Genomic DNA, 12,340 nt, shown 5'->3' on the forward strand with positions numbered 1-12,340 from the left:
AATACAAAGATAAACCCACAAGACTGCCCTCAAAGAGCTTACAGTCTAGGGTAGGAGCAGTCTCTGGAGATCTGCTACGTTTGACTACCCTCCCCCACACCTGCCCCAGAAAAAGACAGAGAAAAGGAAAAAAGAAAAAAACTCAAGTTTACTAGACTTGGTTTCATCCATTTTTAGTTCAGCAGCTTCACATTAAAAAAAAAGCATCAATCTGAAAGTCTTTTAAATGCATACCTTTTACTCGTAAACAAAATTCATTTTCATTAGAAAAATGTTGAATATTTATTGCAATTAAGAAAAGCCTCAAACGTTTCTTCAGTATCGACATGAATGTTTTTCTTATGAATTTAAAGTAAACAGTTTCCCAAATTGCATCAAAACATGCAACAATTTTTTGAAACAGATTGTTTTAAACTAAACCACTGGCAGTCACATAGAAGGTACATAGGCTGTCTGCTAAAAGCAAGGGAGGCTTCTGAAATGGACAGATGTTGACTATCAAAATTCACAGCTTATGGTTTCGCCCCCATAAACTCATTTCATGTCAATTCAAAGTATTATAAAGCAGTCCCATTAACCTGTAGCCCAAAGATCCGAAGCTTTAAGGTTTAGATGGTTCTTACAGCCTTAAAGCCTCTCTCAGTGCTATCACTAGGCTGGCCAGACCCACCAAAGAGCTGTAAGATAATTACAAAGACAGAAACTCAAATTAACCCCTTTTCCTATTACACCATAAAGGATTTCTGGTCTCTGGTTATCTTCCTTTAGGCACAAAGAAACCAAATGTAATCAATTGTGGGGCATGGAAAACAGAATGTGCTGGTCCAGGTTAAACCGCAGGAGAAAAGGAACATGGGAGCACACTAGAGGAGAGTCTCACAATTCTTTCCCAGGATGATCCCAGGACTTTCTAATCCAAAGTGTGAAGCCTTCAGTCTTGTGGAAATGCAAGACTTTTGAAAACACTGATGCTAAGGTAGACAATGTTATCAACTGAATACAGGTCCAACTTTTCATGCAGTTACAGTGGACTTAAAAAGATGTGCAAACCCAAAAATGAGTTCCTGAGAGGAAGGTTTTGTATTCCCGTGTTGGATCATCCTTGTCCTGAGCACTTTCTCTTTCAAATGAAAGCAAAAACTCTTATTGTGCTAGTGGGCCTTTCTACTCCCCTTCCTCTCCTAACTCCAAAAAGGGGGTGAGCCTGGACTGAACAGTAGCTAGAGTAAATTTCCACATTCAAGTGCAGCAAACACAGATCCAGGCATCCAGAGGCCTCTGAACGTCAGCTGGCCCTGGGTCTGCCCTGGGCGGCAGGCCCATTGAGAGCACCCTCCTCAAGGAGCACACACCCTTTCAAGCTTTGATGCCAACAGATGTTAAGTTTGTGTCTAGTATTTGTACAAAAACTATACAAAAAGTTAAATCTTCTGGGTGCAAAATCTAACAGAAATAAAGTCAGATCAATATGAATTATATGTTAATTCATCTCAGTCATCTTATTACATCTGCCCTCTCATTACTAAGGTGCTTTTCTGTTCAATCGGCCAAAGAGATACAACGAATTTTACAGATGTGTATGGTATAAAAGAATCACTATTTAACTAGTCCAACTCTGTCATTTTATAGATAAAGAAACGGAGACCCTGAAAAGTTTAATGAAAAAGCTGCGAGCCAAACCCAGTCTAGTATTCATGACACTGTACCTCTGGCCTCCACAGAACACATGCCCTTATAAGCCAAGCTGTTCCAGGCAATGTAAGTAAATGGGGATGTGTTTCTCATGACAAACATCAGCCACTGGTGTAAACGATGCTTAGAAAACATTAGCCCTTTTTGGTTACTGCTGACACTGTTCCTGCAGTGTTTGGTCTAGCTTTTAGGGATGATTGATCTGCAGTTGCTTCCTTTGAGGATATTTATTTGTCCACTGTAGAAAAAAACATGATTAAATATGATTATATAATCAATCTCTAAATTATTTTTACATACGTTTGGATTCTTTTACTTTTAATGTGAGAATTAATTTATGCAGAGAATGAGTGACATTACCTCTATATAAATTGTTGGCAACTTGAAAATCAGTCACTTTCATTTAGAAAAGGAACTCTTCTAACTAATAGAAAGGGCGTCCAGGGTAACAAAGACTGTATTAAAAATTACAGAAGTGAATTTTGACTAGTCTGTCATCTGAGGTATAGAAGAAAGGACATGCTCAGAGAAACAGATCTGAGTTCAAGGGTCAGTGCCCTTGCTTGCTGGCTATGTAATAACCTGGAAGCAATCCAATAAACTTCTGGGTCAGTTTCTTTATCTTCAAAGAGCTAACATTTGTACTACCTACCTCATTATATTATTGAGAATCACATACAGTCAAATATACGTGAGTGCTTGTAAATAGAAAACCACACCAACAATATTTATTATTACCCCGATAATTATTAAAATGTGGACCTATAAAAAAATTTAAATAATTACCACTCTGTGGCACTAGGCATGCTCAGGAGAACAAACAGAGAGTAAACCATGCAAACATTTTCAACTTTCTACGGCAATGTTAAAAAAAAAAAAAATCACACAAAGATATAATACCAAGGAGCTTTTTTTAGAGAAAGCACTGAAAGACACAGACTTAAGTGACTTTAAAATGATTTGAGAATGATTTACTGCATATAAAGAGGTATTTAGTCTTTAGTGGAGAAAGCTGCTAGTCACCTGTCAGAAAAACAAGCATTTGGGCATTCTTAAGACAAATGGAATAAAATTCCATCATGTTTGGCTGTTTTGTAAACCAGGCTTCTCACTAGTATTAATTTTTCCAGTATTGAAATATACCCTAAAAGAGATGAAAGAAAATATCTGCTTCTAAATCACATCCAATGTGAGCCTGCATGAACACAAGGCTTAAATAGAGTTCTCCCGACTCCACAGGCACCTCAAAGTACTGACTATCCTTCATGAGCACTCATATTCCATCCAGAATGATGGACATACAGCAAAGACTTCAAATACAGGTATTTCACAGAAGCTTCTGATGTGGCTGTCTCACTCTTATAATACCCCACTCTGGTGGCCTTTGTTTGTTTGTATTTGGAAAATTAGGTAGTACATAAGTCTTTCCCTTCAAATATGCCTTCTGATGTTCATTCTTATACCAAAAAAAAACGTTAACACAAAACAAATGAAGATGCAAGGAAGAGAGAAACGAGATACAATTCATTAGGTATAAAAATATGTTGTTTCAAATTCAGAATAATTTAATAACTCTTCGTTATTTCATATGTATCTGGAAATGGGACAGATACATGTCCTGATCCTGTCACAAGAGGTAGAATTCCAGCATTTGGTACGACATTCCAGGACAGGGTTAAAGTGACATTCCTATTTCCCCTGTAACGAGACATCATAAACAGAGGTCAGCAGAAACATTTGTAGTTCAATAAAAATGTTTTAATTCAAGCACTGCGTATCAGATACTTTATGTTTTAACCAGCTCTAAGTGGAATTCGAATCTACAAACACATTTTCTCAAGTCTTTTGAAATCACAGACAATGCTGGAAAACCCCAGCATTCTCACTGTAGGCTTCCCGTAATGACCCACCTGAAGTTACTTAAGCGTCACAGGCAAGCCATCAACCAAAACGCTTAAATATGCAAAACGCAGGAAACATAAACACATTTGAGCTAGAAACCAGGGTGAAATGATTTGAAACTTAATTCTATCATTATCCACATGGGCAAACCTGAATTGATCAAAATCTCTCAATGCTGGAAAATTTTTATCTGCAAAAACAGGTTTGGTTAAAATAGCTCTTCCCTAAAATTCTTTCCAAAGCTGACCCACAGAGACTAGAGCCAAAGCGGACCCAAAAGATCATTCTAATTCCTTCATTTTGTACAAAAAGAAGCTGAGGTTCAGAGAGGTTAAGTGAACCAAAACCAGGAACCTCAGTATCAAATCCTGGACCAACAGGCTGCTGCCTCATTCAGGTTCCCTGGCAGTTCCTCTGACAGCCCTACAGGAGCCCTCTGGGGATAACAGTCCCACCTCAGGATCAGCTGCCCAGGACGCTGCACTGCTGAGAGCAGAAGCCCCAGGCCCTCCCAGTCTGACTATTCAGTTCCCAGAAGGCAAGAGAGCTGAGCACTTAGGCTCCGGCTTGCACAGCACTGTTTCTGCTCAATCTTCCAGTTCAGAGCTAAGTAAATACTTTTCTTCTCTATCAACTTTTCTTTTTAGCCTGTAACATTTTTCTTTAAAAACACATCATGTCTTTCTCTCCCCTTCACGTAGCATCACATGTAAAAAATGACAAAGGGTTGCTCACTTGAGACCATTTCCGTCGTCAAAGAAAAAATACTTTGTCTTCATATCTTTTAACAGCAGCTTCGGATTATCACCTCTCAGAACAATCTTGTCCCAAAGGACAACCTGGTTCAGAGCCTGCATTAAAATAAAAATTAATTAGGTAATTCAATAGAAATTAGCATCTCGGTCACTTCAGATGTATTTGTAAATAAACCCTTATTTATATGGATGAATCTCACTTTGAAGGACCTGTTAAAATCTTAAATCAGACAAAATGATACAAGTGGATAGACACAGGAGTCCAACCTCTCCTGGACAAAAGACTTTTCCCTAAGGAAAATCACCTCTTTTGCTAAGACAACCCTATTATTTAAAGCCCTTGAAACTCAATGCAAGGTTTTAGACTTATGTGCTCTTCAGAGCAAGACCCTAGGAGAAACAGAAATTTCATTATGGTAAAATCCTAGGAGTCAGACAATCCTTTCAAGTCACTGCTTTGACAGATCACAAACAAGTTTGGGAAATTAAGGACATGAAATGGAGAAAAAACACATCTGTAAAAAAGACAGAAGCTACAAAAGAGATAGTTTTGTTAGTAGAGTCACCATCTCCATGGGCTTGTGATTTTTACTAAATTACTCAGGTCAGATATTTCAAATATATAAAATTTATGAGAATGAGGCTTTAAATAGCTACAAAAATACTTCCACACATGTACTTACATTATTTTTTGTTGAATATTCAGCTGATAAATAAAGAAACAACTGCTTAACATTCCAATCAAATATATTTTCTAGATGTAAATTAATTAAGGAATATATAAATCACAAAGCATACAACTTTAAGAAGATTTGTTATTCTTAAATTGATAATTCATAGCAATACTGATACTAAAATTAAAATAAAAAAGAGGTGGCCCAGAAACATACTGGTCCACTAATAAAAACATATAAAAGATAATACAGTGTAAAATCCAGCTCATTCCAAAGTCAAAAAATATCAGTGAGATTAAGAGCATCCTTCCCTGCTCCTTTAAGCATTACTACCTGAGATATTTCAATTAATAAGAAATTAGCCAAGAAATAAAAATTCAGTTTTCCGTAAAATCAACCCCCTAAGTCTAAAAGAAAGAGGACCTAGTATCTTAAACATACATGATGCCACTGGAGTTCTGAGTATCACCAATGATCACAAGGCAACCTCATGTTATGCAAAAAAGAATAGGCTCAAGTAACTAAACCAAGTAAACTGTACAAGCTGAACTGGCAGTAAACTGTACATGTTGTTTATGGACACATGCCAGTAGAGATCAAAATGTCTCAACCCATGATGTGCCTTATAAAGTAAGAGTATGAACACCAATTTGGTTTACAAGAGTGAAAAAATTCACCAGGATTAATTACAACACTAGCAGCACTGAGACCCGGGTTGGGAAGGTCTCCTGGAGGAGGGATGGCAGCCCACCTGCCTAGAGAAGCCCAGGGACAGAGAAGCCTGCTGGGCTACAGTCCATGGGGCCACAAAGAGTAGCACATAACTGAGCGACTAAGCACAGTGACACTAAGAAACGAGCTGAGTTAATGTCTGGATTTCACTCAGCATCATACATTCAGTCATTTCATTATATCCATTTACATGCTAAGAGGTACATGCTCATGACATTCCTCTCTCGGATATGTGTGTCCACTAAGAATCACTATTTTAGCATTGAAGTCTTGGATATTTCTTTATATGGACAGGTACAATTTCAACTTTTAGCAGCCATGTAAAGAGAATCTAAACTACAAATGAAGCTGGGAATATATAATAGTTGAAATAGCAGGAAGTTTCACTGTAATTGCCCAATACACAAAATTCCTACTTTTACACTAGATCCAAATTCCCTCACTGGCTTAGATTTAAAAAAAAAAAAAAAAAAAAGACATAAAGACTTAATAGCAGAAGTCTGCCACAGGACTTTTCTGATGGTGTATTCTATTTCCTTAAAAAAAAAAAAGTGCCTAAAGAATTAATTACTAGTCTACTTCTAAACCCCATAATTTATTTTTAAAAAATGAAATTAAAAGTAATTCCAGGGTAGTAAATGGGCATGTCAGGTAAACTTCCCAGGTACACAATCTGCTTCCACTGTTCAGACAGCTGCTTTACACAAGTACAGACAGTTCAATCTCCATATTCAATTTTAATCCTGGGGTCCTAAAAAGGCAGGTGAGATCCTAGAAGTGGCTGGGAAGAATATTGCCAAAATAGTAATCTAAGCCCCTAAAAGAAGATTAAACTGGCCAGAAAGGAGTCAAAAGGTGGAAATTCAAAATAAAGAAAAATACTGAAATCGCCTCCATTTTAAGTAATTGCTTTCATTGTTAAGATTTCTCTTACTATGTAAGTACTTATAAAAGAACTATAAGGCAGAATGCTAGCATTTTTACTAATAATCATCTGATAATGACCTTCTGAACCACAGCACATGCAATTCGCTTTTTTTAACATATGCTTCTCTCTGCTATCACAAAATACTGACATATTCTTTGGGACTGTACATGAAACACTGCATCTAGGTAGGCTGAGTACTGCTAACATCCTTCCTCCTTTAAGCTAAATGATCTAACTTTCTTTCTGAAATCCAGACTCAAACTCTTGTAGCTGGAGTGCGTTGCCATTTCCTTCTCCAGGAGATCTTCCCAACCCAAGGATCGAACCCAGATCTCCTGCATTGTAGACAGGTGCTTTACCATCTGACCCACCAGAGAAGCCCTAGATTTAACTCATGAATCTATAAATAAGTTTTCTCACGGTGTGAATGAGGGGACATTAACACGATTATACTGATGAAAACACAAGCACAGAAATTTCCAAGGTTTGACTGATAACGGTGGATAAACATTTACTGCCCCCCAAGTCATTGAACAGTATCATTATACAAGCAATGAAGTATATTTTTTCAAAAGGATATCAGCAGTTATATCAAATGTAATGAATCCCAAATCACTTCTTTCTCTAGGTCCAGTGAAGTCTTCTACATTTTTTCTAGAAGCAAAAAAAGTAAGTTTCACCATCCTTCAAACTTAACAGCATACAAAATTCACAAAATTCCTTACGTAAGTGAAAGATGGTCTAGCTGTACCCCACAATCAAGTAAAAATCAGAGAAATTGTGTATCAACAAACATTCTAATTCACTATTAAAGCAGGTCTTCAGCTATTGCCATTTAACTTAAAAGAATCCCTAACAAAACCCAGAGGGAGATAAAAAGTGCTCAAAGAATGTGAAATATTTTATGTCAAGTGATCTGGAAGAAGGGGAAGAAGAAATTACATACGACTATAGGGAAACCAAAACAAAAGGAACAATTGCTATTTATTGAGCGCTTACTATGTGTCTCTGTCAGGTCCTATGTACTTTTGACAATCATCTCAATGCTCAAACATGTCTATGGGTTGGATGTTACTTCCACTTCAGAAAAAAGCAAATGAAGACCAAGGAAGGTAAGAAGCTAGCTCCAAATACACAGGAGTTAACAGTTCAGGATTTACCATGAGCCACGCTTTTCTAAACTCTCCCAGAGCAGACAGACTCGGGAGTTCCAGCCAGGGTCTATCTTCATGTAAAAAAAAAGCAGTTGCTAAAAAACATCAACATAGGCAGGAGAAAAAAAAAAAAAAATAGTGGGGGGATAGCTATCAGATGACCAGCTGGTCCGCATTTCCGACTTAAGAAATAAAACGAAGGTTGAAGACGAGAGAGCACTTGTTGAAAAAAGATGGCACAGAGAAGAACGATAGAAGAACCGGGGAGTTAAAAAAAAAAAAAAAAAAGTGCTACGAATCGAAGAAGAAAGTCCCGGAGAATAAATCTTACCATTAAAAAAAAAAGCGGAAGGACCATGTCATTTTAAAACTCTACTTGGGGGCATGTTCGCAGAATGTATTCAAGCGGCTTGGCCCTTCAAAAATTTTTAAATTCAAAGCACGCCGTCGCGCAGCCCCGGGGTGTCGCGTCCTACCCAGGCACCCTCACCCCTCCGGCCCAGTCGGCAGGCACCTTCGGCGGCTGTAGGAGCAAGCAGACCCCGGGGAGGTGAAGGGTCGGGGGTCGAGCGGAGCGGACACCTGGCCGGTTAGGGGTGCGAGGCCGGGGGGGGGGGTCGCGCCGCGCTGTCGTGGGGTTCCCTCATTGGCCGCGCGCGGGCGCGGAAGTGAGGAACCGGAAGGAAGGGCGGACGCCGACCCGAGCAACGCTCCACAAGAAAACTGAAGAGCGAGCCCGCGAAGGCGCGGCGCAGGGGGGCGCCGGGGGCCGACCCGCCCGCCTGTGGGCGCCGGCTGCTCATGAGGAGGCCCCGCAGCCCGGCCGGCCCCCCGACACCCAGCCCGCCCATCCCCGCCCCCCGGCGTCGGCCGCACTCACAGCATGATCCGCGAGACGTGCAGCCGCACCGGGACGCTCCTGTCTTTGAAGGCTGTGGTGATGAAGCAGCCGAACGTGAGCGCCGCCATCACGCTCAGCGAGAAGGCGAACAGCGAGTTCGCCCGCGACAGCACCGTGTTCATCTCGGCCGACGCCCCGAGAGCGCACCGCGGCACAGGCACAGCCGGGACCCCGTTCCGGCAGCGGACCGGCTCCCGACGATCCGCGCCGCCTGCGCCGCGCGTTCCGGGGACGCGCGCTGCCGCGGCCCCGCCTCCTTTCCGGTCCCGGACGCGATCGAGCGCGCGCGCCCCCGCTGCCCGGACACACCCACCGGCGGGCATGGCGCGCGCGGAGCCTGAGAGACTGACCGCGCGCGGGGCCGCCCCCTGTACCGTCCTCCAATCAGCGGCGAGGAGGGGCGGAGCTTCGCCCCGAGGCAGCTCCGCCCACTCGGTGTTACGTCCCCTAGCCCGGCCCGGGTCTCCATGCCCATCCTTTTTCCGCCTCTTCGTCAGCTTGGGTGGAACTGTGGCTTCCTGGGTGCTTAGGTTTCGTTATTTTGCGTTTAAAACCAGCAGCGGGGCAAGATCGTTTGGTGCGTGTCCTGATGGGTCGCGTGTGAAAGCAGCACTTTACAAAGCGCCCAGTCTTCCCCTTTGTCAAGCCTGATCAAAGTTAGAACATCAGCTTTTGGGGAGGGCATGGGGCACAAAATTATCGGATAACTGAAAGGATGACCTCACTGGGCTCTCAGGATCAAAGAAGGTGATCGCTGTGGAACTGCTATGCCACACAAAGGATAGTTTACATTTTTATAAAATATATAAATTCATAGTGTAAATTTAGCAAGCCATCAATATATAATGGCCCTGAGAGACCGTAGGGTTCAGACTGCTAATCCCTGAGTTTAAATAAACTGCCGACACCTTTGCTGCGTTAGCAGCTAAGGTGGGTTTTTGTTTTGGGTTTTGTTTTGTTTTGTGTGTAATTTAAAAAATAGGATTCGATGAGCCCAGTAATCCGCTGAAGTTAACTTCTTAAAAAGTTTTGAGTCCATAAACTAAGAATGCGAACACCTGAGATACCTGCAGACCAGAAAATGATACTCTGACCCTATTGCTGTTTGACCTGATCAGTTGTTGAGCCCTTGTTTCTTTGTACTACTCAGTAATCCCTCAATTTTCATACAGCCATACAGTTAAAATCCTTACTAAATGCCTAGTACAGCAGGCTCTAAGAGAACAGGACTAATAAGACAAAGCCCCTGCTGAATTGAAGTAGGGCCAAGTAATGAAAACCAAACAAGCTTTAAACTAAAGAGAGATCTTTAGCTAAGTTTAAGCCCTAAATTGTTATCTTCCAGGCAGCACAGTAATTAAATGAAGCAATGATTTGTTGAACATCTACTGTGTTGCACTTCATACAGAGATGTCTGTGTGTATAATATGGATATCAAAGAAGTATCTATTCCTTCTTTATTGAGTTTTTTTTTAACATGAACGAGTGTTGAATTATTTTCAAATATATTTCTGTATCTTTGGATGTGATCATATGATTTTTCTGGTAGCTCTGTGCTATAGATGGAATGTTTGTGACCACCTCCTCTCAATTCCATATGTTGAAATCTAACTCCCAATGTGGTGGTATCAAGAGATGACCTCTGGTAGGTGAGCAGGTCAAGAGGGTGGAACCCTTATGAGTAAAATGAGTGCCCTTCTAAAGAGACCCCAGAGAGGTCCTTACCCTTCCCTTCATGTTGTGAAATGGTAAGAAGACTGCAGGTCTGTGAACCAAGAAGAATGCCTTAAAAAGTTAAAAATCCATATGCAACTCTTATTATTCTATCTTAGTAACTTGCAAAAAGGGAATAAGGAAATATTTGAATTCTTCATATCCTTCCTTTGAAAGGTCTATTCTGGAGGAAAAAACTGTGTAAATGGAATTTATTAGATTTTAGCTTCTGGGTGCTGAAGTATGTTCAATTTTTTTGCACTAATACAGTCTGAATCCTTATATTGGAAGGAAATAAAAAGTACTATTTAAAGGCTGTGAATATACTACTAAAACTGAAGTTCGCGAAGCACAAATTCTGTTTCTGTGGTTTAATCATTAGTTGTAACAGTCAGTCATAAGTGTATGATATTCTAGGAATAGGTGGGGAAGCAAAGAACCTGTGATCTGGTATAAGATCCGTTAACAGGCGCTGAGTAATGAGCTTGCCAGGTGCACTGACTTTACCATATAGGCAGGCAAGACCCACTGCCCCAAAGACAGTTGTGGTTCTGGTGAAAATCAACATATGATTTGAGTTGTACACGAACACTTTGGGTGTCTTTCTGCTCTTAATATTGCTCGTTTGTGTAAAACACAGTATCATTTAGTAGTTGGTGATTTTTGTGACAAATTTCCTGTGAAAGATCCCAAGTGATTCCTAATACCAAGTGATTCCTGACACCAGGTGACTCTTAACACCAATATCCCTGGAAGAAAGCAGTGAATAGATCATGTCTTGCTTCTTTTCTCAAATAAATATAAAGAGAAAGCAAAAGTTCAGTCAGTCTACAAACTACATTTCTTCCTTTCCATCTTCATCAAGCCTGGATGTAGGTGTGAATCTAGAGAGCGACCCACATGACATTTGTACTTCTCTTTGGTTCAGAGGTTTACAGTAAATGTCAGTTTAGCTATTCTCATACTCCATTATCTGAAAAGTTGCTTTCTATCATTTGATATCATTAAAGGACATTTTTATATGAAGTGCATATTCAACTCACACAATACTCTTATTCAGTCAATGCATTATGGGAATTAATAAGATAATGCACTTTAAAGCTGGCTTCCCAGTTGGTACAGTGGTAAAGTACTTGCCTGCCAATGCAGGAGATGCAAGAAATGAGGGTTCAATCCCTGGGTCAGGAAGATCCCGTGGAGTAGGAAATGGCAACCCACTCCAGTATTGTTGCCTGGAAAATTCTATGGGAAGAGGAGCCTGGCAGGCTACAGTCCATGCAGTTGCCAAGAGTCTGACACAACTGAGCAATTGAGTGCGCGCACACACACACATGCACATTTTAAACTTACTTGGAATCGATATTATATATATATATAATTTCCATCGTTTCTATTACCTTATGTATATAATTTATAAATCCAATATTTGTATATATATATTAGCTAATATATTTTTATTCTTAAAATTAATAGTTTATTGTTAGACTATTCAAAACAAAATATAATTCTTTGCTTAACCAACCATGGTAAAGAGTAGGAGTCTGTTTTCAGTTCAGTTCAGTCACTCAGTTGTGTCTGACTCTTTGCAACCCCATGAATCGCAGCACGCCAGGCCTCCCTGTCCATCACCAACTCCCGGAGTTCACCCAGACTCACGTCCATCGAGTCAGTGATGCCATCCAGCCATCTCATCCTCTGTCGTCCCCTTCTCCTCCTGCCCCCAATCCCTCCCAGCATCAGAGTCTTTTCCAGTGATTCAACTCTTCACATGAGGTGGCCAAAGTACTGGAGTTTCAGCTTTAGCATCATTCCCTCCAAAGAAATCCCAGGGCTGATCTCCTTCAGAACGGACTGGTTGGATCTCCTTGCAGTCCAAGGGACTCTCAAGA

General features: G+C 40.7%; 1 protein-coding gene across 1 annotated transcript; it reads right to left on the reverse strand.

The window, feature by feature from the left end:
• Positions 1-218: 218 nt before the first annotated feature.
• On the reverse strand, positions 219-9,009 carry SPCS3 (signal peptidase complex subunit 3). The gene is made up of 5 exons (XM_055567469.1): positions 8,718-9,009; positions 7,262-7,337; positions 5,033-5,107; positions 4,330-4,445; positions 219-3,390 (listed from the first exon to the last, which is right to left on the reverse strand). The coding sequence occupies exons 1-5, from the start codon at positions 8,858-8,860 to the stop codon at positions 3,258-3,260; spliced, it is 543 nt and encodes a 180-aa protein (XP_055423444.1). The 5' UTR covers positions 8,861-9,009; the 3' UTR covers positions 219-3,257.
• Positions 9,010-12,340: the final 3,331 nt, after the last annotated feature.

Source organism: Bubalus kerabau, chromosome 2, assembly GCF_029407905.1.
Source record: "Bubalus kerabau isolate K-KA32 ecotype Philippines breed swamp buffalo chromosome 2, PCC_UOA_SB_1v2, whole genome shotgun sequence".
NCBI lineage: Eukaryota > Metazoa > Chordata > Mammalia > Artiodactyla > Bovidae > Bubalus > Bubalus kerabau.